This window comes from Symphodus melops (genome assembly GCF_947650265.1).
Source record: "Symphodus melops genome assembly, chromosome: 15".
NCBI lineage: Eukaryota > Metazoa > Chordata > Actinopteri > Labriformes > Labridae > Symphodus > Symphodus melops.
The window spans coordinates 16,036,840-16,064,620 of NC_136705.1; the positions used below are offsets into that span (position 1 = coordinate 16,036,840).

The 27,781-nt window shown below is 38.7% G+C and overlaps 1 protein-coding gene across 3 annotated transcripts in view; it reads left to right on the forward strand.

Annotated features, from left to right (window-relative positions):
• grid1a (glutamate receptor, ionotropic, delta 1a) overlaps window positions 1-27,781 on the forward strand; it is a 261,831-nt gene that overhangs the window by 206,453 nt on the left and 27,597 nt on the right. For all 3 annotated transcript variants that reach the window (XM_079362801.1, XM_079362802.1, XM_079362800.1), the window contains 4 exons: window positions 7,984-8,037; window positions 17,550-17,723; window positions 21,248-21,409; window positions 22,478-22,597. In XM_079362801.1, the coding sequence (XP_079218927.1) occupies window positions 7,984-8,037; window positions 17,550-17,723; window positions 21,248-21,409; window positions 22,478-22,597 (510 nt within the window). The remainder of the gene's footprint in view (window positions 1-7,983; window positions 8,038-17,549; window positions 17,724-21,247; window positions 21,410-22,477; window positions 22,598-27,781) is intronic.

Genomic DNA, 27,781 nt, shown 5'->3' on the forward strand with positions numbered 1-27,781 from the left:
GCACATCTTGCATACCTGTGTGATTTTAAGGAAATCATGTGCCTTGTATTACAAGTACATCACATGTATTGTGCTGTGAACTGCAAATGCACTAAGTGAACAATTAAACATGTTGAGTTTTCCAGCTCCAAGGATGAGTGCTTCTTCTTTCCACATGATTTTGCATGGCACTTGTTTAAAGGACACATTGATTTAGATATAATTTAGATAATTATCTTAACTGTAAGCTGCAGGGTGGTGATTATTTCTACTTGTAATATGTATACACTCTAACATTAGAAAAATAAGTCAGTTTAATCTAAAGTGATAACACTGCAATTAGAACATGTTCTGTCAACTGCTGCAATGTAAAGTAATATACAGTATTTATTGTGTTTGATCCCAAGGGTTAATTTTCACAATCGATGATTATATCAGAAGTCAAAGTAAAAATTGAAAAAAAAGTTTACATTTTCTGCAGTTGAATCACAAATGGATTAATTGAGCTGTTTTATTTTGTGATGGGTTCTTATCAATAAGAACAGCTGCAAGTTAATGACGAAAATGATTATAGAGAGGTGCTTTTGTTACTTAGCTTACCATTGATATTAATTTGGAGGGGAAATCTAACAAAGCCTTGCCTGCATAACACAAAAAAGCAAATCCTTAATAAATCCTCGAGAGTGATCATAAAGTTAAATATGCCTCTCCAGTTCCATCACAAATAGATCATTACATCCCTTATGAAGACATACTTTAGTGGAAGAGTGTTACATTTTAATGTGTGACATTTAGTATAAACTATATTTGCTTAGCTTTAAAGTACAGAATGCATGATTGTATACTCTAATACATATTTGTATTGAAGGGGTTCAAACTGAGAACTCTCATTTATTTAGATTCAGAAGATTCCCCCTCCGTAGTCTGCTTCTTGCCCAGACCTCCCCCCTGTTTTTTCACATCTTTCTAACCGCAATTCCTCTCAATCCCTCTCTGGCTGTCATGGTTTTAAATTGTACTTGGCATTCTCTGGCTGCCTTTGTGGCATTGCTACTGTAAAAGAACACGCCTGGGGTACTTTGCGTCTGATTGAAGATCTTACTGTCGCCAGGCTTTGGCTGTATCAACAATGTAGAATATTCCTCAGATGTCACTCCAGGCTCCTATCTATGCCTCCTTCCCCAAAACATTGCTCTCCATAGTTTCACTGTTACATCATCACCTGAAGTGAGCAGAAAGAACGAAAAAAAAACACAAAGCCGAAATTAGTCTGCCTGGATGTCGATAACATTTAAGGTCTCAAATGGATTTTTAGGCTTGGTAAGATAAATTTAAAGCCAGGGGGAAAAACGAGCTTAGTTCATCTGAAATAAGACTACGTGTGATTAGGAAAAGGCTTATTAGGCAAAATAATGTAGGAATTATACAGAAACACAAGGGGCTTGTACTTAAGAGTTGCAAGTTTTGAATCTTAATGGCAGAATTCCCTTAAGTACTTTGAGCATACTCGGTTGTGATGTTTCTGAGATCTCAGAAGACTGCAAACTGATTCACATTTCAGTTAAGAGCAATGTGAATTGTTGCTACCTTAGAGGTGTGGACAGGGAATTTAATTGGGAAAGCAAAAGGAAGGCTCTAGATTGTGATGCAAAACTCAATAAATGAGCAAAATGAGAGGACAGTCTCTTAATTTGGAATATGTATGGCACTGTTGTACACATTACTAGATGACCCACGCACAGCAACTCCCTGCATTGCATATCAACTGAAAAAGAAAGCCAACAACACTTAACAGCCAAGGAAAAAAAGTCAGCAGAAAAGGTATATGAATACTTCCATTGTGACAATAAACAACTGTAGCACTGCTTGATTTGAGTGTTGGCGTGATGACAGCTCCTGCTAGCAAGGAGACTCTTGTCAGCTGAAGCTAACTTTAGCCAGAGGCACACATCAGATAACAGAAGCAGCTTACCCTTAGTTTCCGACACAAGTTTACAGTATTCATGTAGATTATTTAGTAAGTCCTATTCTTCAGCTTTTGCCTCATCCTTTTATTATCTAGTGTGGTTTCATTACATTCACCACATTAGCAATGAGGGATAAGGTTCTTTCACTTGATGCAGGTGTTCTTCGTTCTGTGAGAAAGGGACAAAAGCTCATGGTCACACAAAAATAAGTAACTTAAGTAACCTATCTTGAAAGGGCGTTACAGAGGATGGCTACACAAAAAGATCATGTGAGGACAGTAATGTAGGCATCTTCAATTCTGATACATTAACTAATGAGATGCAAAAAGACAGTATATCACTGCTTGATCCAAAGGCAACTGGACATAAATGTATAGTTTAACATTTTGAAGACATTTAATCCCCTCCAAAAGGCTTCTTCACTTCTTAAAAAACTTTTGGATGAAGCTAGGAATGTACAGTAAGCCTCTGTGAATCATTAGCACCTAGTTAGGCCTAACTAGGTCAGCGACTCAGCTATGTATTCTCATGTGATCAACCATGCTAATGATCAACAGACGCTTACATTTCTACCTCCGTCTGTATAAAAAATCTAGACGTGTTAAAAAGACAGAGTTTAAGTCCTGGGTGCTGGAGAAAAAACATCAAATAATAGAAAAAGTACTGAGTCCGCACTCCAGAAGCTGCTCCAATCAAATTGAATTTAATATTGGCCCCTGACCCATCAGACATGAACAAGTGAATGGACACACCTCTACACCCTGAGGTCACCTTACACCTGACAAATAATCCAGGCATGATTTTCTCACAGAAGTTCTGGGTGGATTAAAGTGCAAGAATGGTTTAGCTTTTTTTCCCCCTTTCCAAACAGCTGATATATTGTGTGTAAATAATCAATATTATGTTTTATAATAATTACGATACACATACACTTTACAATGACAGCTGAAGCACACGTAAAAAAACAATTATAACAACAGCAGGAGCCAACTAGCATGGCATAACCTATAGGTTTTAGGTGCGTGTCAACTTTTGGACTGTATGTTACAAATGTACGGCTTCGCCAAAATATGCTGGACATCTGTACTTCTGAGATGAACAGAACTACAGACAACTGTCGCTTTTGTCGCTTTCCATGTCCAGTTTCTAGAAGGCCAGCACTCTGTTTCTAAGGCTCTTTAACTGTTTACAGGTCTCTTTTAACCAACACATGTTTTTCTCTCCTCACAGGTTATGTACATTATGCTATAGAAGTTTTAAGTCTAATTGCTAATGCTAACTGCACAGGTTTAACATATAATTATGTTTATTCTTAGTCACATAGGGGCTGCTAAATCTTGTTTGGGGGATTTTGTATACAGAGGGGAGGGGGGACAGCGGGTGTGTATTGTAACTAATGTCTTGTGTCCTGCCTGTCTGTATACTGCTACTGGATGCCTTGAATTTCCCTCGGGATCAATAAAGTATCTATCTATCTATCTATCTATCTATCTAATGCAGCAATATTGTGCTTACATCTCAGTCCCTCTTTGCGCAAGCACAAATTCTCTCTGAGCAAGCTCAAACACAGCTAATGAGAGAATGCTGCAGAAAGTATGTGTTTGATTGCAATGCTAACACTAATAGTAGCCTATGTCACAGTTGGGTGGACGTTAATGATGACAGCTAGTCATATCTCCTTTCACCAGAATGTTGTGCTTAAACATGACATTAATATTCATCTGAAGCTAAATTGTTGTTTTAATATACTGTAAACACTGTAATAATACAAAATCATGTTTTAACATTCTATTTTTTGTATGAGAACAAACTTAGCTTCTTTCGCGGGAGAGAATGGAAGCATTAATAACAATGGAAGCAGCTCTCTAACACTTCAGTCTGTCCGTACAATTATGACTGTGTCACATTTACACAGCAGCAAGGTTAAACAACAGCTCATAAACATTTAACTCAGCTTCATCATCATTTAGCTTAATAAGACTTTATTTCTCAAGTGTCTACAGTTGTCAGTGTTTTTTTTGTGTTGGGCTGTGAACTGGGGCTGAACCTCTCAAGTGGTGGGTTCTGCTGTGCCCACAGCTTCAACAAAGCATTGCAACCCAGCTGGTACATATTAACTAACCCACACTACAGCACTTGACTCTGTTTTTTACCATTATGGCATCTGACAGTTTTTGTCTGGAACAGTGAATACAGCTTAAGGAGCTGTCTTCTCTCTTGAATGTCAAGGTTATTCTTCAAGGCAGACAATAGTTCTCATTGTCAGATTATATTTAGCCCTGCAGAGACATCACCGTAATTTAAATTAATGGATTACTCACACATGAAGGATTTTCATGATGTGTTTTCCCATAATACAGCTTACAAGTGCCCCCAAGTAATCGGCAGCTTTTAACTTAAAGGTTTATGTTGAATTGCTGTGCCTGTGGAGTCAAGGCAACACAAGCCCTTGAGTTCTTTTGAAGGCAAAAAATTATATAGGGTTAATGAGAGACCGTTTAGGCACTAATGTAATTATCCATGTAAGAAAATGTCATCTTAAACATGTTGTCATCCATGGTTTCTGGACTAGCTGTTTAAAAACTCAGGGTTGGTATGTTGGCTCGAGACATGGCCAGACTAATTGGATGAAAAGGATGATGCATCAGTCTATCCTTACTGACAGGTGACCCTGGTAGCATAGTGTATATTAAAATGCAACTTAAAATTACTGTTTCATCTCTGTTTCTGGTCCAAATAGGATCATCCACTGACTTTTTTTTTTTTAAATAGTTGCATGCAAGGAAACAAGTCCAGCTCTTAAATGTTGTTGATCATCTCTAACGTCATTCTCACTTGTCAAGTTGCTTGTTGGACTCTTATTGCAGCACACAGAAAAGACACTCTGGGGTGTCAGTCCTCAATCACTAACCACTGGCTAGAACTCTGAAAAGTAGGACTTTGCTCCAAAAGGTATATGTCATTGTCAGAGGATAGCTAATGTCCACCGTGATTTGCATAAATATAATCAGACTTCTTCTTGTAACATCAGTTGTCCTCAACTGGCCTCTAAAAAAACCCTGAATTTTTTTAGGCATTTTCTTTACTTACAGACCCGGACACAGTAAAAATTAGGGCAATGCTTTAGAGAAAATATACTAATTAAGACACTAATCATTTTACTGAAATAACCATGTTCAAAGTTTTTCTGCAGCCCCCACTCGCCTGCCTCTAACCACCCACCCACACAGAGTTTGCTACAATCTATATTCTTTAGCTCTTTCTTTTTGCTCACCTTTTTCCCTTAAGCCTTTCCTGCAGCTTTACCTCTGGAGCTGCATCCTTAGAGTATTATCCAAACACCGACACACTGAGACACATACCAATGCACGGGCCCCCCAGAGTTTTGTTGTGCCTGAAGATTGTGCGTCATTCCATACTGTGACTTTCTCACTTTTGATACCTGTATTACAAATATAACAGTATCAACATTGTGAATTCATATAAATAACTTCTTGATGTGAATATTTCTTAATTTAGTGGAATGGTTTCACCATCGATCAATATGGCAAACACAAAATGATAAAAAAATAATAATAATTCTCTCTCCGTTCTTAATGTAGCTTACATGTGTCACGCATGTCCCTGCTCTTTTATTAAATCTTCTTAGTCCACAATCTGTCCAGTGCTTCAAAGAATTGCTCATAATGCTAGCATATTGGTTTGAATTTTGAATTACAGGGCAATTTTTGAAAGCACACGCTTTAATTTTACAATAAATGGCATATGGTGGCACCAAGGAGGTAAATGTTGCTATTGCACTGCTTTGGTCTTCATGCACTTTGTTGAGCTCAACCTGGAATGAGAGGAGCATTAAAATCAAATCAGGTCTCTTCCAAGGTTAGAAGATCGATTGGCAACTTTCGGTGCTACACTCTGCGCAGGCTTTTATTGATGAGCATGGTGCTGTTAAGTTAAAATGCAGCAGGGTTCCACTAGTTATATGTTGAGACATCAGTCTTCATTGCTTTTTGTGAAACGGATTCATTTAGACACTAATGATAGCAATTTGCAGGGAAAGCATTCATGCACGTAAAGCATGACAGATGCCAAATTGTGTAGTCTCGTGACAGGTGGAGGAAGCCCATAATGAGGTGGATGCTTTACGGTTATTCCAATGGGCTTTTTTCGTCACTTGTGCTGAAGGGTTTGGGGTCATTCAATGCATTTAAATGCCCTTTAGCTACCTCCATTATCTGATTTATTATACATCATGTACACAAAACATCATTAATCTATCAATGCAGAAATTTGCCATAGAGCTGCTAAATTCCCAAATCTCTACATTTGTAGTGTAGAGCTGTAAAGTTAGGGTAGAAGACTAAGGAAATGGTGATTAATTTTAGGAGGACTGACAGGAACAATCATATGCTTCAGATTATCGATGTTGCAGCTGTAGAGAGGGTAAATAAAATCAAGTTTCTGGGTGTGCAACATGGCGGACGACCTGACCTCTTCCATTAACACCTCAGCCGTAGTTAAGCAGGCTCAACAGTGGCTCCACCCCCTCTGGAGACTAACGAGGGCATGTCTCCACATCCCAGCTCTCACCACATTCTGCAAGGGCACCATTGAATCCATCATTCTCACTCACTTCCTGGTTTGGCAATTGTAAAGCAGCCCAACAGGATAGTGAAGAAAGCCAGCAGAATTATTGGTGTTCCCCTCCCCTTTCTACTAGAGACTTACAATCAGCACTGTGCTCGTAAGGCCTCTAGCATCATCAGGGTCTCTCACCACCCATCTCACAAACTGTTTTACCTCCTTCCATTAGGCAAAAGGTACCGGAGCATTTCTGCTAAATCAAGCAGAATGCTCAACAGTTTCTTTCCACAGGCTGTCAGGATAATTAACAAACTGTGCCACCTTCTTCTGTCACAATAATCAGTATCAGAGGGGCATGTGCTGCACGTACACTTTTAATCCACTGCTCTTTAGACAGAAAATTGACTTACTGTAGGCTGCCACCCTGTTCTATTATCTGTGCTATTTTTATTGTAATTGTTTTATCTGATTTTATCCCTTAGTAGATTTTTCGACTGATTTTATCCATTAGTAGATTTTTAGGTTATATATGGGTCTATATGTTACATGTTTATATAGTTTTATTTATTTTTTCTGTCTGGAAGAACAGCCTTTTGTCTTCTTTATGTATGCAGATACATGAGCAAAATGACAAATAAATGTAATATTGGATTCTTAGCTTATTTGGATCCATGGTGGAGATGGCCGGCTGCTATGCACCCTATTTGTCCCTACTTCCTGCATCTCCCTCTATCCCATTTTTCAAACCTGGTGTAATTAAGTCAGATGGTTGGTCATCTTGAGTCTAATTTTGCTCAAGATTTCTGCCTCTTTAATAGACGTTTTCTTTTTTGCCAATGCAACCTTGCTAAATGTTGCTCAGTGCTCATGCTGTATTAACATAGGTTCTTTGTAATATGGCATTTTAACTGCTCTTTTATACAAATAAAGACTGGTTAATTATTTAAATATCTGTGATAGCAGACACTGTTGGCCTGTTGTCTGTCTCTTCTGCTTCAGAGTTCACCTTCCAGAGCAGCAGAATCTTAACAGATCTGGATTCAGATTTATATCTAACACCTTTTTGTTGGCTCCACTTTCTTATTCTGCTTTCAAACTGTACCTTAGAAAGAGAGTTGAAATCAGTTAATGGTGCAAGTTCTGAGCCTCACTTTCACATGGGAGGAAAATATTTGACTTGTGTGTAGCTTGTGTGCTTAGCATAGCTGATTTGTGAAATATGCTCCAGGCATAGTGATTCTGATGCATCCCATGATGCCTACCCCCTTGACCCATCCCAACAGCACCCTGTCTGCGTGCCAAAAAGTCTTGATTTACAAATCAATCTCCAGAGAGACACATGAGCTGTGACTTATACTTTGACTTTTGTGTGATTTCAATCAATTTTGCACGGAATTCTGAAAACGTCCTTCTCTCTTTGTCCCCTCTGTCTTTCTTTCAATTCCCACTGCAGGCTGTGGAAACCAACCTGGCATCCAAGGACAGCCACTGGGTCTATGCCAATGAGGTGAGGCCAAACACAAGCACCCTTAAACATACCTGAGTGATGTAAATGCATGTTTTCCCCTTTCAACACTGAATGCAATATGCACACCTGAAAGTCTATAATGTCGTCACTGTTTCCACTTTCACATTCAATTCAAAAAGGAGAACATGTTTGGTAAATGTTTTATCCTTCTTGTCTGAGGGACCAGGCCTCTTTATGAATCAGTATAAGTTCCCCTCATTTTACTGTTGATCTTCTTTTTTTTCCCCCTTATGTGTAAGTGCTTGTGTGTCTGACATTGACCTTAATGGTGTTTTAAAGTGGCTGTAACAGCACAAAACTCAGGTGCACTTTGTGAATACAGAGCAGCAGGCTCTGTCTTTGGCTTTAGTGCCGCATTTCTATTGATTCACAGTGATTTGGAGATAAGGAGATGAAAAAAAAGCAGTGGATGAAAACCATTAAAGGTTGTTCCAGGATAGTTTAACTTGAATATTAGCATTTCTGCAAAGTAGCTCACACACACACTCACACACACACACACACATCTATCTTGATGTATATTGAAATCTCTTTGCTCATAAAAACATCTGAACATGTGCTCAACATCCAAAAAAACATGACAGGTATTGATCCAAGGCTCATGCAGGATGATTAATGTGTGTTTGCGTCACAGATATATATATGCGCCGTTATTGTTGTTTCAGTGATTCAGATACTGGACAACCGAAGAAGATTTTTTGACTGTGCAAAATTAACATATATTAGCATCAATACGTGTCAGACTATAACCAGTGTTAAACATTGGTGTCATTTATGTTTAAGTGAGAAAATCAATGACAGGAATTTTAGTTTGAAAATTGATCTCCAATAAGGTAATGAGGCTCAATAATTTGAAAGCGCTTCTGGAATCTGGCAGCCTAAATAACCTCATTTCAAACTTTAATGAGCTTTTATGAAATAACCACCTTCAGTGTTTGAAATCATTCTCCACTGAAGAATTGATTTAAGCTTTTTGTTGATATGTCCCTAAAGGGCTTCTGCAGTTTAAAACAAGATGATAACATAGGGTCTTTATTTTAAGCAGTATTCACACTCAAACTTGAAAACGCAATTTAGCCAATTACTACCGAACCTTCGCCAAGACATTAGCATTAGTTGCATCAGACTGAGGGAAAGTATGAACTAATGACGTGTTACTTTCAACAGCATTCCCTAAATGACTGATGTGATGCGGCTCAGTGTAGACTAATCTCTCTCTGGTGTGTAGTTAAAAGGGAGGAATGTGCATGTTGGTATCTGCAAACGGAGAAATAAATCTCCATTCTGTTTCTCTATTCTGTCTTTGTTTTTTCTTAATCCTTCCGTCAAGAGAGATCCTTCTTTTCCTGCTTCCCTCTCTGACTTTTGCCCTTAGTACAGATTTTTTTTTTCCAGCTTCATCACTTTTCTAGTAACTTTTTTTAAATGCTTTTTCTACTTTCTTCATCTCTTCCTTTCATTTCATCACCCAGTCTAAGCAGCCTGTGTAGCCAATAATTACCATTAAGTGAGATTTTTAAAAGGCCAACAGGAATATTGAATAGCTTCTTATACTTCTCACAAATGTTGGCCTTTAGAGGTTAAGTTTAGTGCGTGAAAGAAATGAAAATATTTTTTCTTAAATAGTCACCTTTTGCTTGATTCTTAAATGTTCTCCTATCCTTGTATCAAAATGATTCATTGTGCAAATTGAATACAGGTGTGTTTCTATCTCACAATGTTGGATCCTGATTTGCTGCTTATCTCTACAGGGGCAAGAAGTTTGAAAGAGAGCTCACGTGTATTTGTTTCTATCAGCCTGTGATTTCATTTCCAAGAAGCTCTTCACATGCCTGATGGCAAGGAGAGTGTGCAAGAGGTTGATTTTTTTATTTACAATAGTAGCAAAGGGAGCTTTGGCGAGCCGAGATTCTTCAAAGTATAGGCTGACAGTATGATTTTTTTAAGCTATAAATGATTTAACATTTCATATGTGTACAGAAAAACAAGATGCACTCATCCTGTGGCTTACTGTTTAACTAAAATGCATGTTACTAAATGTCCTAAAATGCTTAGTAATTTTGGTTCTTTATAAATAAACAGATTAAATGAATAAGAAGCAACAATAACAACTACATTCTTACTTTAAAAAATAATCCAAAGACAAAGCATCTATGGATTGTTCTTAACGAACACTCTTCGTGTTTTGTGTTAATGTCACGCATGAGCATCCTCATGGTTCTTATATCAGCTGATTAGTATGAAAACTTAGTACATATCTGGGGCTATTACTGCTCATACTTGAACTGCAAGATACCTGAGAGTATTGCATTTATTTTAATGGAAAAGCCAGAAATTTAGCACGCTAGCACAAGCTAACTTCCTGTCTTTGGCACCTGCCTGTCAAACAGAGAGCCAAACTCTGTGTTCAAGGGTGAAAGCCAAACCAAGGTCCACTGTTGTTTTGGAACAAGCTTTTTCCACTTGGTGTTTTGTCTCAAGTCAGCAGACTCACTTTACTTCAAAGTTATACTTATGGTGTTATTTTTGCACTGAGGCCTGTCCTCTTCTCCAGGCCAGATGATGTCCGACTGCATCACAAAATCCTGCAGTAAAATAACAGCTTCCCATGTTACCTCTTGCCCTTGTACTCTCTGGGGACACTTTCTCCCATTCAGCTGTCTGGCTATGACTGAGTTGTGACATTCATTTAGGTGATCTCAAGGTTCACTGTCAATAGCACTCCCCCATCAGCTCCCCCAGGCTCATGCCAGCCTTTCCTCCCCCACGTAGGCAAAACGAGGTCTCACAATTCATTCAAATCTCACAACAAGCAGTTATGCTAATTTACCACCGGCGGCAACATGTGGCGAAATGAATGTAGCTGTCAAGCGAGCATTGTGATAAGAGCTTCAAGTGAGATGGATAGAAATGCAAAATGATGATGATGAGTGAGTGTGATCAAGCCAAAAAGCAAGGAGGTGTAACAGACTTACAGATGAACACAAGGGAATTAAAGTGATGTCATGATAAGTCAGTCTTTTCATATATGGCTGTTAGAAGCATTCACTTGCATACTGGTATAAAATGACAGTATTATACTGTGTACAGTGAGTGGAGATATCAAAATGTAGTTAGGCCTACGTGTTAAAGGCTGTTGATCGCACATGCATGTCCCTCAGAAAATAGAATGAACAGGCATTTAAGAAGGAAAGTTCAAAAATAATGCAGCATTAAGGGAGATTTACTGACATTTAGTTCCATGGTATTGGTCAAACTGCAAATGTCACCAATGTTTGCCAGTATTACAACACAAAAGCTTTCCTCATTTTATCTCCATGATTGGCCTTCAAATTCGACATCTTCATTTGACACTAAAGTGATGTTGATTTAGTTATTTTCTTCAAGCTCCCTTCACAGGCACATTACGCAGAAACTACCTTGAGGAAAATCAGTATGGTGTCATTTTAATGACCAAAGTTTAAGAAAATCCTGATTTTGGTTCATGTTCCCTGAACATGAACCATTAAAGTTATCCAACATGCAAATGACCAACATAATTCTTGTGGAAAAAAAGAAGAACCTTTGAAATGAATAAAAACAGAGTGTAAAAAGTTTAGGAAAACTTAATATCATCAGTTAGGTCAGGGATGGCAGGCAGGCGGTGTTTGTATCTGACATTGTCTGCTGGACTCATATTGCACACTCTGCGAGGATTTGCTGTTGTTTTTCTTCCTTCAAAGGCAGGACGGTGACACCTTAGAATGTTTGATGGATTAGGTGACTGGCTGCTGTGAAAGACGAGTCGAGAAGGACGGTCATGATATGACTGAGGTTTTGAGTACTGTATATGCCCATGGAGCAACTCAAATGGCACCCTTTTCAAGCGACACAAGGAAATGCCACACTGTAGGAAGGAAAGGTGGACTTACGTAATATAGATTTTTTTTTACATTTGTGCTTGTTTGGACTACCGTAAATTCCGGACTATAAGCCGCTACTTTTTTCTCACACTTCGAGCACTGCGGCTTCTACTCCGGTGCGGCTAATGCATGGATTTTTTATGGGGGACAATGAGCTTCTGCCGCAAAAACATTTGACTTCGTCACGTCGGATCTTAATATCAGTCATTTTGCGCTTCATGCACGCACCCTCATGATGGAAAACACACGGAGAAATACATATGATGCAGCTTTCAAGTTAAAGGCGATCGACCTGGCTGTCAAAGAAGCTAACAGAGCTGCTGCACGTTAAAATGACACTGACAGCGACAACAGAGACTGAGGAAGTGAGTAATGAAGTCATTCTGAGGCAGTGAATGGATGGACTTTTTCTTGTGAAATATATTACGGTCATCTTTTTCATCAGCCGTGTTACAGACACCGTCGGCTAGGCTTCATATTGTAACGGTTCATGTTGTAAAGTCAGTAGTTGATAATGTGTTCATAATTCCGATTATGTGGTGAGTCAGTGAATGCACCAGGGAGAACGTGTTGAGTGGCTGTATGAGAGAACGCTGGGAGAGAGAGTTGGATTGTTACGGCAAGTTATGTGTTGCTCTCTGCTGTAAATGGCGTGGTCACGGCCGACAGTGATCGGGTTATTAAAAGTTATTATTTGAACGCTCTCGTCGTCCTTTAACGTCCGTACGGACGCTCCAGTATTTGCGGATGTTACCGGTAGCCTACGTCTGTGTAAATAGCTCTTGTTATAGCGTGGACACCTGCGGCTTATAATCAAGTGCGGCTTATATATGTACAAATACATTTATTTACTTATTTTTAGCCGGTGCGGCTTATATCCAGGTGCGCTCAATAGTACGGAATTTACGGTATTTATTTTAAACAGAGTACAGAGTAATCATTGGCTGGGGTTTGCTGTTTTAGGTCATGATTCCTTACCTTCTGTGAGTGAATGGACACACTTAAAATCTGACATGGTGATGAAAGAAGACGGGCACTTTTGTTGATTTACTTATTGATTTTTATTGATTTCTTTTAATTTGCCATTACTTCTTTGCTACTGAGGTCATTTTTTATCAATGAACTAATTGTACTTCTGTTGTTGCTCTGTCAGGCACTTTTTCTTTGCATTGTAACCTCACATACTTTGTAATTCACATGTATATCAAGACTGGCTTGATTTGATGTTATTCTATGTTTTGTACATTGAATTTTCCATCAAAACGTTGTTTGGGGTTACTAATCAATCTTATCTTGTTTTATTTTTTTATCTCATCTGTCTTAACTGTAAGTGTTGTGCTGTCTTGGCCTGGTCTCCCTGATGAAAGACATCTCAATCTGAATCTTTCTCTTATAAAGCTCTGCACTAATAGTAGAATAGTAAGCTATTGACATGAACATTTACACTCCGTTCAACCTTATCTCACTTTGAGATAAGCAGCCTTTTAGACTATCTTATCTTAAATTCCAATTATAACTTCTTTATTCTAAGTTGTCATTTTTACGCAAATGCTGTTTTGGTAATTGTTTTGCCTACAAACCAGCCTGCACAGGGGTTGGTTGGAGATGCAGAGCTGGTTGTGCTGATGCACATCAGAAGCTGCTGTGCAATTTGGCATGAAATTATGTTGGATTTCCGCCTGCTCTGAACACATGTTGTTGCAAATGGGTCTTCCTTTGTTTCAGTGTAATTTAAAGTTCTTTCCTCGCAGGCATTCATGGGAAATGAGCAGCGAAAAAATTGCCTTTTTTTTTCAATTTCCAGTAAAGTTATGGAGATATTTCTGACATGAACATTGTGGTAGTAATAATTAACTGAATGCAACAGTTGAAAAAATATTTGAAACATGCTTCGGAAAACTATATTCTGCTGTATTTTTTTGGTCTAGTTTTTCAACTAGGCTTTCCTTATGGCTATGATGTAGAAAGTCCAATTACCCATCCTGTGGATCATATATTTTTAAACAATGTCATGACTATTCAGCCTCGTTAAATCTAAATCTGTTCACCACAACTGCAGTAATTACATGGTACAGGCATATGTCAGTATGCCTGCAGGTTTAACTGTAGTGATTGCATTGTCAAAGAAGACCATGGACTTTTAATGTCCTCTTGTGGATGTACTGCACCAACCTATGGATATTTAATTGGAAGGTCACTTAGAGAGCAAAGACCTTTGCCGTGGCTAATGGTCCATTCTTCTATAATATGCATCTGAAAGCACATCCACTTTATATGTCTGTATGTATTTAACATGTACTAACTTAATGTTTGTGATGTGTTTTATTTTGCTGCATGAATATGTGCATGGTGTACTAGTGATACATCCACTTCCATCATCCGCTTTTTTTCTTAAACACCTGTCCAGATGTTTTCCTTTTGATCTCGCAAAAGAAATAACAACCAACAATGAGACAAACAACATTGACATCAGGCTATCCTTGGTAGAGGAAACAAGTTATAATAAATTTGATCTCCCATAGAACTGGAAGAGTTCCATTGAATCATCCGTTGTTGTTTGCCAAAAAACAAGCTTAATCACTGTTCATAAAACATGCCAATGATAGGATTAAAATATCATCAAAAAGTGACTAGAAAGTCACTACTAGTGGGGGTCTGCAGAATGTTTTCTTCATCTTTAATATCCAAACTGGAGACATCCAAGGCTTTTTAAGTTTTTACTTTCTCCATGCAACACAGGTAAAGTTACATTATGTCAGCTGTTATGCCTCTTTAAAGATACGTTTAATGGTTAGGTGTCAGAAAAAACATTCAAATATATGCACTAAAAGCTATTTCCTAAGTCTGAGTGCATATGCAAGATGCAACCATTGTATCTAAGTGCATTTTTCCTCCGAATGAAAATGTTGTATTTGTCCTCTGTTGAAAAAAAAAAAAACAACAACATATACGGTATCACTGTATTTCTGCAAGGAGGGATATATTTGATAAAAGCTGAAGAACGATGATTCAATAATGATTTCATTTGGTAAAAGTAGCACACCTGAAAGTGCAAAATAGAATAAGATAATTTATGTAGCGATAATAAGAACTCAGTTTATATATAGGTCAGAGTCCCACACAAAGACTTGCGGTTCTATAATGTTGTTCATCTGTGATTATATATATATCTTTTGCATTTCTAAGGACAATATGAAACTAATTGATCAGCTATTTTCCCAAAAAAACTGGTTAATATTTGTAGTTGTTTTCTTATCTGGCTAATGACATTTATTCTAAAGGACAGGTGTTTTATGGACAAGAACATTCAAATAAATGTCACATTCTCTACTCTTTAGTCTTGTTTTCTCTGACTCCCTTTAGTAGAATTTCTTAAATGCTTAAAAAAGGGCCTTAAATTGTAATTAAATTGCTGTCATTATGTTATGTTCCTTTTTTCCTTTTCCTAATTCTGGTGAAAGATTAATAACAGTACAAGCAGCACAAAGAGGATAATTTAGCTTATCTGTCAGCTCAACTTGATTTGATTAATCTATTTTGGTGCGTGGCTGTCATTGAAACATGGCTGAGCTGTTTTCACTGTTTTAGAGTTTTGAGAGGATTACCTCCAAGAGGCTTAGCACCTGAAAAGATACTTGCAATCATCAGGCAGATACAGTATGTTGTTTTGTGCTTTAAGAGTTCCTTTCAAACCCTTTGATTGTAATTGGATTGCCTTTTATTCATCAGTTTGTAATCTTGTGTGTGTGTATTATCAAGTGGAATACTTCAAAGTGGAGTGAAAATGAATAAATGGTCTCTGCACTTTCCTCAAACAGGAAAGAAAAAGCACCATTTCTTCTAATGTGACCCATTGGTCTGTGCCACCGCCAGGTCAGGTTATGACACAAGTGTCAGCCATGATGGTGACAGAGCACTCGCACCGGGTGGCACTGGAAGTTATTAGCTTGGACGTGAGGGTTGGGCTCTGTGAACCATGCGGCATAATTCATCTGATTAATGTGTCACAGCAACTCATGAATATTCATATTTTCCAACTGAGTGACTGTGAAGAGTCAGAGAAAGAGTCACTTGATAAAAGTAGCTGTGCTGGAATCACCCAAGGACTGATTAACTTGTGCAATATACAGATAAATGATTTGGGAATGCTTGCTCTGAAAAAAAAAAAAAAAAAAAAAAAAACAGATGAAAAAAGTTCAAGTAAAAATGTGACACAAGCTTAAGAAAGAGGAACTTAAAAGAAGTGTTTTTTTTTTTACAAACTGAAAAAAATGCAAGACTGAATGTGGGCTTGAACTGTAAGAGAGAAATGTGCAGTGTGGAATTACATTGTGTGAAAATGACTAATTAATGAATATATTTAAGGTCACATATAATGCAAAATCCACTTTACAATGTTTTTTTTCCAACACTAATATTTGTCCCTTGCCTGTCTACAAACCCCCCACTATGAGAAAAGTACATCCTCTCATGTGCTTAAAAAGTAAGTACAGAGATTTTCTCTTTGTGACATCACAAAGGGAGGTAATCCCTCCCATGATCCATGCATCAAGGGCTTCATCTGAAAACTGATGTTTGCATGCTGATGATAATGCACAGTATACGTAAAATGCTTTTTGCTTAATCACACACACACTAAAAAGACAGAATGAAAATTATGATGGCAAGACTTTAATGGACTGTAAAGCACTGTATGATGATATAAAGAAAGAAAGCACCTTACAGTGACAGAAACCAGAAGGAATATGAACTGATGGAAGATAGAGACATCGCTACATAGGTCGATGCAAAAGGGAAAGATCAAATTGTCTGATTAGGAAATTGCATAGGGTGTGTGTTGAAGGATTATATCAACCCAGACTTGCTCCAGTGTTGACTCGCATCTAACCTCGCAGCTTTATTGTCAGATAGGATATGAACTCGAGGTTTCCCTAGAGACTCGTTGTCTGTCCGGCATTGACCAAAGCCCGGCATTGACCAAAGCCCGGCTCAGGAGACCGGCTGGCAACTTGATGTCTCATGAATATTGATCCATCCCTTCACAGGCTAGATCACGGCTGACCCTCCACTCAAGCATCCACACACTGAACAGGGCCAGGGGTCACCTGGAATATTACTGTGAAAGATAATCTTGAAATGTCGATCGATTTGTCCATGTAATGGAATAATACATACATTTTGTTCCTATTGTTAACATGATAATATAAATTGATTAAAATGTTATTTTCTATGACCTCTGATCTGAAAGCATGCCCTCAGGTGATCGGAGTTGTGAACAAGAAAATTCTGGGACACGCATTTTGGATTATCAGTGCTGATGTACACCTTGTTACTGTCAATTAAAACAAAGAACGTATCATGTGTTATTAATGGAATCAAGTTGAGCAAAACTATTGTTTTTTTTAAACCATAGCTTTTATTCACAGTTTAACTTTTTTAGATGTAATTGCTCTGTAGCCACACAATTTCTAGTGTAATAATATAATTAAACATTACAACTGCGGGTTTGTTTCTTATACAGATCTCCACTCAAAAAAACTTACTTTCTTATTTTGTGTACACTAAAGTCCTTCTTTTATCTGTCTTCAGGAGGTGACTGATGCAGACATCATGGAGCTGGTCCACAGTTCTCTGGGCCGGATGACCATCATCCGTCAGATCTTCCCTTTGTGGAGAGACACCAATGTTCGCTGTATGAGGAACAATCATCGCATCTCGTCCCTGCTCTGTGACCCACAGGAAGGCTATCTGCAGTCCCTTGAGGTAAATAAAAACACTTCCTGTTGATATCCCTGAGATATTTCTTCTTAAGATTTTGATTTGCAACAAACTCTATTCCTTAAAAAAAAAATAGAAATAATGTCAAAAAACTTATTTTACGGTTCGAATGTGGATTTGCTTGAGTAAATGTGTGTGTGTAGGTGTGTGTGCGTGTGCGTAAAAAGTGTAGTAAAGTAAGTGCATGCAAGTCCTGAGATGTGAAATTATATCTACAGGTGTAATTTCCTCATTAGTTTGATGACAGCACTTTGATGACAGCAAGCTATCATATGCATTTAATTTCAATAGTAGTAATGTTTCAAAACAGAAAAGAATTATCATAACATCCAAGAAAATTCAGTACAATGCAAATTGTCCAATATCCATGCAAATATTTCCCTGTAAGCCATGTACATAAAGCCTACCCTCATAGGAGAGTCTGGGTGAAGAAGGCTGAATTGAGGGTTTGACTTGAGGCAAGATTATGTTTTTGCTGTCGTTTTTAATCCCACTTGCTGTGAGTTTTGAAATAGTTCATGCTTTGGGAACAAACCAGATTTTTTTTTTTTTATTTTACAATTCACTTCACAGAAACCTTTATTCAAAGTACGTCAGAGAGTAATTGCAAACTAAAAGTTTTAAATCCAATTGGACACACAGGTGCTGACAGGTAATGCACAGAGGCAAAGCACAACGTTGACAGCAGTTCTTAAGAGCACTAACCAGTATAGAAGCCGTCTTAAAAGTTGTTATTAATCATCATTATCATCTGAAAGGTTGGAGGTATTCTTGAAAAGCTGGGTCTTTAGCTCTTTCTTACAAAGTAAAAGGGACTCTACAGATTGAATCATTAGCATCTTAAGACCCTGTCGTCAAGGTTGGATCAGATGCCTTTCATTGTCAGAGCGTTGTGGGCAGGAGAGTGTCGACCTGTATTATAGAGTTTAGGTAAGGATAAGCTGTGTTTAACACTGTTTTGTGTATGCGAGCAGCAGAGTTTTAAATTTGATACGTGTAGTAGCTGGGAGCCAGTGTAAGGAATTATGAACAGCGAAGGGACATGTGCTCTTTTTGGTAGGTTAAAGACCAATCGTGCTGCTGCTTTTTGCATTATCTGCGGGGGTTTGATAGTGCATGCGGGCCTGCCAGTAAAGAGTTGCAATTGCCAATGCATGATAATCTAAGAATTTGTACCTGTAGCTGTGTAGCCTTATCCAACCATTTCAGTTGATGATCATGTATTGGGAGTGGCTATGAGCATAAAATCAGCTTGCTCACATCTGCTCTTCACTGTTTCAGTTGTGACTGCACAGGATATGCATGCAGCCATGGTGAAGGACATCATAGACGAGCATATGCAAAGTGCCACATGAAGACAAATATTAACTGATTATGTATGCAACTGAATATAGATTAAGCTCCCTAGATAAGGTAATAATGAGGGACGTCCATGAATATAAATGACTCAAGCTCAATGTGACTGGGGAGTTACTCGCAGCAGAGAGTGAAACCTTGTTCCAAAGTGAAGAAGCGCTTGAATTTATTAATGGACTAGTCTAAGAAAGCCTTGCTCTAATAAATTATCGGTAAATAAACTACTGAGATTTTATTATTCACTGATTCATTCAAATGTTCTTCCACATTAAGGGGAAGCTCAAATGTGGTTACAATACAGGGCATGCTGTCTGTCTTGGTTGTATGTTGTCTCAACTTAAGGAATCAGTCGATCGTTCTAACTTCACCATTTGCTGATGTATTCACTGATCAATAAACAATTGATAATCAACTTTTACAAGGCAGCTGGTGTAAGCTTTATATGCAGGCTGGTGTCTCTTGGATTTTCCCTTATTTTCTTAAAGAACTATGTGGAAGCCTTGAAATGTCAATGAACATAGTGAGATGGTTTTTTTTACATTTAGAGGACATACAACCTAAAACAATACAGTATGACATTATACCACTATTCTATTTGAGCAAGATGTCAGAGGACAATGTAAATTTAAACAACAATGGCTTAATTCTACAGAAAGCCATGTTATCTGTAATTTTTATCACATATTTGTTCATCTGGAACTGAAACCAAGTATGAGAATATGGACAAAGCGAGGAAGACATTTTATTTAGCTCAATCAAAAGGTATTGGGTGGCACTTTTGATTAAAAGTGCCCCCTGACAACTTTCCTTAATAAATCTGGTATGTAAGCTGTGATCTCTGTAGCTCTATCAAAAATTTCCACCCATACTCTGGACAGCTGGGAGAACCATATTGCGTGTGCATTCAGATTTCTCAATAATTCACATGAAAGAGGGTTAAATATCGGCTAATGGAAGTTTAAGCATTCATCAATTTAACACCGGGGAGTGTGGAGTGCTTTCACAAACACGCCTGCTGAAGTTGTAACCTCAGATGTCCCGAGTTGCTCAGCTGCTGACTGAGTGACCTTAAGGGGAGTGAACGTGACTTGTATGGTGTTGTACTACCAGGAGGCCTGGACTAAAAGTCTTAAGGTGTCATGAGCTGAAGGTCTGGACTGGCAGCAAGCATTGCTTCCATGAATCTTGTGCTGTTGGGAGGATTGGATTTGACTCGACCCAGAGGACCTATCAAATCCACTGTCACAGCAAGACAGGAGGCAGAAGACATGATTCCTGACAGGGTGCACTGCAGTTTGAGGGAGACAAACTGACGGCCACTTCATTAGAGGAAGATTGAACGAGTGAAAACATTTTGTATTCTTGCTCCCTTGATTTCCCATCACACCACTAGACTCTATCATTACCTTTGACTTTTGCCCTTTCATTTCAGCAAGGTAGCTTCATGCAGTTGTACTGCCAATTCATTTCATTGCTTAGCAAGTATTTGACCATTTGGTAACATAATTGCAGATGGGATTATTTTATATTTACTTTGCATGAAAAAAGGAATGTTGTTTTGTACAAGTTGTTATATTCTGCAAAAACATAGTTCTCACATCGTGATTATCTTGTGCAGGCATGTTAAATGATAACTTTTTTCATACAATATAATTATATTGTGTACACAAGATAAAATATTTCAATTGTTGGGACTTCAGGGGCTCTGTAGATGTCCATCTTCACATTACTATACACTACACAGTTCATTCCGTTATTAAAAATGTGTATATTGTTGTCTTTTTTCCAACTAAGACTCTTGACAGAAATGTGGTTTCTTTTTTTTAATTCTATTTTTCCAATGTGTACCAACCCTGAAATCCTTTTATAAATAAAGAACCTGGAGTGTCAGTTCACCATCAAACAGCAGCTGTAACATTGTCAGACAAAAAAAAGGCCTATAGTTGCCCTAAATCCCCCAGTTTCATTCCAAGCAAGAAGACAAGCTTTTATTCCCTCCTGAGATTGTTTGATTTCTCACAATCCAACCTCCAAGGATCCGACAGAAAGACAAGTGCTCCGTTCATTCACAATGTGGATTTTGCGCAAGTGTTGCATAGTACAAATAAAGATGTATTGTTAAAATTGCTTTTTTTAAATGTTTTTCTCAACAGGTGTCCAATCTCTACCTGTATGACAGTGTCCTGATGCTGGCCAACGCTTTCTACAGAAAACTGGAGGACAGGAAGTGGCACAGTATGGCCAGTCTGAACTGCATGAGGAAGTCAACCAAGCCGTGGAATGGAGGATGGTCTATGCTGGACACCATCCAAAAGGTAGTCCATTTGTAAAAAACATTTTTATTTCTTTACCAAGGTACTGATTCTAATATTCTTGTTTGTGAGAAATAAGAAATGTTAGAGTCTGTGATTTCTATATTCAATGAATAAATCAATATACAATGCCACAAGTGCGTCTTCATGGATTAATGAGAAGCATTGGCAGACATTGAAGTAGTTTTAACAGTCAAAAACTCTTTAAGAAAGTCAATAGATGTACTATGATCTATTTTGGAACATCATTTAAATTCTGAGACTATATAATGTGATCTTTAAGTGTGGCCTCAGGGTAGAGTTGAGGCAGATTCTGGTCTTTGATATTGTTATGCTTATGTAACTCTCTCAGTTTTCCATACAAATAAGGCTGCGTATCCTGGAAAATGTGTCGATCGCTACTATTTCAGTCTGATAATGGAATTTGCCATTGTTTCAGGGAGTCACACTGGTTCAATCTAACAAGACCAAGGGGGGTCATGAAGAAGAACAAAAGAGGGTTGCCTTTGTCTTAATGTTCTGTTGGTAATTCAAAAAAAATCTTTAAGAGTGAAGAGTGGTTTGATTTGTTTTACAGTTGATAAACCATTTTTAAAACAGCGCCATTAATAATGCACAATTTGTCTGAAATTCTCTTTGATAACCTCAAAATGTTCCAACAAGCCTGGTTGGATGACACTTATAAAGCTTTGGAGTGAATAATTTCACACTTTGCATAAATTAAACGCTACGATTGAACAGCATTGAAAGCTTCCCCTTCACGATAATGTACTGTAAAACACCACAGTTCTGTAAAATACAACCAACACACTTTGTTTAAACTTTCTCCAATGCACACTCATTAGAGGAACATAATCTGATGCAACATTTATTCGTATACATTCAATGGGAGAAAGAGAATGTGTGTTAATGGTCACAGAGGCTCATTGTCTTTTCCTAAATACGTATGCATACACATACAATTAAAAACAACATTCAAAGTATGCATACAATTAAAAATAAAGTTCAAACAGTGTCACTCCTGTGTTTATATCTCACACTGTGACTCTTTTCTCTGTTTTGTTGCTACAGGGACGGATCAGCGGCCTGACGGGAATGATGGACTTCCGCGCTGAGGGCTCGAACTCCCATGTGCAGTTTGAGATTCTTGGAACCAGCTACAGTGAGACATTTGGCAAAGATGTGAAACGGGTAAGTCCAAACATTTGTCCATACAGTTTTACTTCACCTGACAATAATGGACAGTTTTTTAAACAGTAGGTGATTACTTGCAGGACACATTCAAGAGTAGCAAATGACAACCTTCTTAAAGTCTGTTATCAGTATTTAGTAATAGCTGTTTGTCTCCATTCATCATATCATAAATTACTATCTAACTGTCCCAGTTGTACACCGATCTGTATAACTTTGGTATAGAACTTCACAGTGTGCTTTTTGTCAGTAATTTCATCACTGCATGGACTTACATAACTGTCCAATCTGTCGTTGTTGAGTTAACAGAAGGAACTGTGAAACCACTGATGAAAAAGGCATTACTTAGACATTGCCTCAGTGTGACCACTTGCAGTGTGAGGAGAAAAGGGAAAGTGAAATTAACTATCTTTCATTGACTCAAGGCCCACTGAAAAACCTTTTTAAGATTAGGCGCTCAATTTCCATCCTTGAAAATTGGTGTCCTGCAGGTAGTCGTTCCTCTCTTACAGGTTAATATGCAGCACACGTGAAGCCCATTGACTTCCTAGGAGAAACAAAAGAGCTGAAGTGCATTTTCTACCAGAATCAGAAACGAGTCAACTCTTACTGGAAATCCTGGGGGTAAACTGAATTGCCTGGAACAAATAATCCACAGACAGGCTTCCTACCACCAGTCGTTTCTGATTGTGTTTTCTTTTTTTTAGACCACTCAATCTTAATCCTCAGGATCCTACTTCCTTGTTGTGTTTTTGTTCCCTTTTCGTTGTGTAGCCGGGGTGTCTGCTGAATGCAATTTACTTACTGGTAGTCTTAAAATCAGCAACTCAGATCCCTTAGGGTTCACATTTTTCAAGGTCTCAGGTGTGAGGGTGCCCTCTACTGGAGCTCCTGAGTGCACCAAGTCAGACTGATGTAATCCCCCGTTTTGAGACGACGATCATCCTGGCTTGAACATTTTCATAACCTGAGAATTGATCAAATATGTGTATCATGCTATCAACTGTACTCTAAAAAAGGGGTTATGTTTTTGCCAAAAAACAAACAAGACAAAACTCTTTCACATTTTGTTTGATCTCCAGCTAAATGTGGAGGAAAGTCATTTCACATTTATAAAAGAACAAGTAAGCTTTATTGACTAAGAAACCTGCCTAATCATTTATCATTGCTGGCTTAAAGTGAGAGACTAAGCGCATTATGTGTGTTTTTTTTTCTAAGCTGTAATTTGTTTGTGGCTGTGGATGTCCTGATTCAGTCAGAGACTTCTTGCAGAATGAAGAGAAATCTAGCTTCTTGGCAATCTATGTAGAGCAGGACTGACCAGAAGCAGTAATGAAGATTTAATCACTACTCATCCTAACTGAAATCATGAGGCCAATTCATCATAACATGGCCATTCGCATTAGCTAGAAAACAGCGCATTACATGCAGAGCAAGTGTTAATGCACACAGGAACATACATGCACTTTCACGTCCACCAGCAGAGTCAGACATTCAAACACAGGGTGATGCATGCACACAGTGCAGCCCTGACACACACTTGTATTGTAGCACAATATAGTGAATCTCAGACACTGAGAGCATGCAGCCAGGCAAACAGAGAACAGAGGGCAGGGTGCACACTCACATGTGGGCGCTTGTATCTCCAAATCATTAGAGGCAGAAGGGGACAGCAAGGCCAGATAATAGGATGCCAAATGCATTCAGTGGTGCTGTTCATTACCTGGCAAGTCTCTCCGTGAGTCTGAGTCATTTACTGCGAGAAAACACAAAAAAATCATGGACCTCTCCTCTCTGCTTCTCTATAATGGGACTTTTATACATACATTCAGCATGATTTTAGCCCCAAAACATAAGGGAAGCTACATGATTATGTTGTTTTCTCTGTAATGTCATGTTGCTGTGTGTGTTTTCAAGTGAAGTGTAACAGTAATTTTATGTGCCTTTTCCCATCCGCCCCATGTCCACCCCTTAGAGCCATCCTTATTTTACCCCTCTCTCCTCATTTCATTTCCCATCCTCTCCTCTGCACTCTTTTTCCCCTCCTTCGCTAACCCCTTTCTCCCCATATTTCAGACATGGTTTTCTCCCTCTCCATCATCGTTTATCTGCATTCAGTCCATTTTCTCCCTAGCCTGATGGCTCTTAGATGAGCCGTCTCTCTGGTTAGCAACTGTAATGAAGACTGAAATACTATTTCCTGGATGGCTACTGTGAGTTTTCACCCACCACCCAGTGCTGCTGCAGAGTGATCGATGCTGTTGTTGTTGTTTTGCCTTCCCAGTTTGCGCTTATTGATGTGTCAGCTCGTCTCTAAGCAGATATTGCTAATGACTTCCAGCTAACACAGTTCCCCTCATAGAGACGTCTGTTCTTTTGAAAGAAATTGTCCCTTCTAGGTGAGCATCTTGCATGCATCATGCAGTAGTTCTCTCTCAAATGTGTCAACAGAAACTACACTGGAATATTTCATATCATTAAAAATTCACATTTTAATAACATGTGTGCTTCTCTATGGCAAGAAAAAAGACACTACCTTGTACTTGATGTCTTTTTGGTGTTGTGTCAGAGGTCCCACTGCTCAAGTTTCTTGGTTTGAAATAAATATTTAGTAAACTAAGGGCATGTGTCTCTCACAGTGTTTTGCACTGGCAGTGCTCACGACTTGGATTACAGAGCATTCTACCAGTAAGTTAATAGTATACGAAAGTTTCTCCTGACACTTTCACTTTCCTTGATAGTGACCATTGGGTCTGTTTTAAAATGTGACACAAAATGTGAAAACAAAGTAAATCAAGCATGGCCTCTAATTAGCAGCAGCTCTAGACCTTGTTACTTTGAATACATTTGTCAGGTAGCGATTGAAACTTCCTCCATGAATAAAAAGCTCTCCCGTGTTCACTCTACTTTTCGACAATGCCGGTCAGTTTCTAGTTTGGCTCGACAGGCCTCTACAGATAAAATCTTTTTTGGTTTCTTGTGCTTACGTGGATTCAGCAAAGGAGTCTGTTTTGTGCTTGAGGCCGGTCGTTTATTTGTCGTAACAGATTCCATCTGAGTTTCATTCTCCATCCAGTCAGGCACAGCTGTTGCTCTCTGTAAGTAGAGCTGTGTAAACTGGACATCGAGAACGTGCATAGAACGTCATCTCCTGCAACCTTCACGGAAAAACCAACCTGGGTTTGTCAAAAAATAAAAAGTCATACAGGCAACACAGATAGACAGTGAATTTCTCATTTTCAATATTGGTCAACCGTTCTTTTACTAATGAAGCATGCTTTTAATTATGTGACAAAGTCACATATAGCCCCTTTAACAGAGACACTGCCTGTCTCCTGCCCAGACACTCCAGATGTCAATGAAGTAGTGATGTGTCGGTCGCGAATGAATCGGCTCTAAGAGTCGGCTCTTTGAAGTGAACGAAAGGAGCCTGTTCCCTCATTGGGAGCCAAATGCATGCCGATTAGTTGTTTTTTTTCTCTGCTTTTTTTCGGCTAAAGCCGGATATCATTGGTCAAGTTGTGCAGTGGGGTCTGTGTCCACACTGAGCAGGGGAAGGAGAGTGGAGGGGTTGCAAATGAGCAGGAGAGAGAGAGAGAGAGAGACACCTTAGAGAGGTTGCAACCTCTGTCTCTCTATTGGTGTGGCGGGGTCGTCTCTGTGGCTGCACTGAGCAGAGGGGGGAGAGTCAGGAGTTACACACACACACACACATACACATACACACACACACACACACACACACACCGCAAGCACGCAAACAGCAGGGAGGGAGACGAGAGAGAAATAGCAGGTACCACAACACAAACGGACTGGAAAGGGAAAAAAAGGTAGAGAAAATGAGTGACAAGAGGAAATGCAGCAAGATCTGGACACATTTTAATGATATATCTGAAGATATAAGATATCTGAAAGACTAAAATATCATATCGTGCTTGCTCCACTAACAACCTGCATAGGCACATGAGAACTGTTTAAGTAAAAAGCTAAAAGTTTAAACCGTAAATTCCGTACTATTGAGCGCACCTGGATATAAGCCGCACCGGCTAAAAATAAGTAAATAAATGTATTTGTACATATATAAGCCGCACTTGATTATAAGCCGCAGGTGTCCACGCTATAGCAAGAGCTATTTACACAGACGTAGGCTACCGGTAACATCCGCAAATACTTTAGCGTCCGTACGGACGTTAAAGGACGACGAGAGCGTTGAAATAATAACTTTTAATAATCCGATCACTGTCGGCCGTGACCACGCCGTTTACAGCAGAGAGCAACACATAACTTGCCGTAACAATCCAACTCTCTCCTCCAGCGTTCTCTCATACAGCCACTCAACACGTTCTCGCTGGTGCATTCACTGACTCTCCACATAATCGGAATTATGAACACATTATCAACTACTGACTTTACAACATGAACCGTTACAATACGAAGCCTAGCCGACGGTGTCTGTAACACGGCTGATGAAAAAGATGACCGTAATATATTTCACAAGAAAAAGTCCATCCATTCACTGCCTCAGAATGACTTCATTACTCACTTCCTCAGTCTCTGTTGTCGCTGTCAGTGTCATCTTAACGTGCAGCAGCTCTGTTAGCTTCTTTGACAGCCAGCTCGATCGCCTTTAACTTGAAAGCTGCATCATATGTATTTCTCCGTGTGTTTTCCATCATGAGGGTGCGTGCATGAAGCGCAAAATGACTGATATTAAGATCCGACGTGACGAAGTCAAATGTTTTTGCGGCAGAAGCTCATTGTCCCCCATAAAAAATCCATGCATTAGCCGCACCGGAGTAGAAGCCGCAGTGCTCGAAGTGTGAGAAAAAAGTAGCGGCTTATAGTCCGGAATTTACGGTAGTTAGTGAAGTTAATTTATAAATGGTTGAATATTTGTTTTTGCACTAATTCTAATTTATGTCGTTATCACACTGTACAGTGTATAAATAACGGTGTTTATATAATAAACATTTGGTATAGTGTTTTTTTTCACATTAGCAATTCATATTGTGCATTATTTTATTTATTATTGTAATTGTAATAAATTAATTTAAGCACCAAAAAATCTGAAGAGTCACTTGGGAGCCAATTGATCCGGCTCTTTTTAGTGAGCCAAGCCAAAAGAGCCAGTTCTCTAATAAGAGTGGGAATTCCCATCACTACAATGAACTCATAGCTAACTCT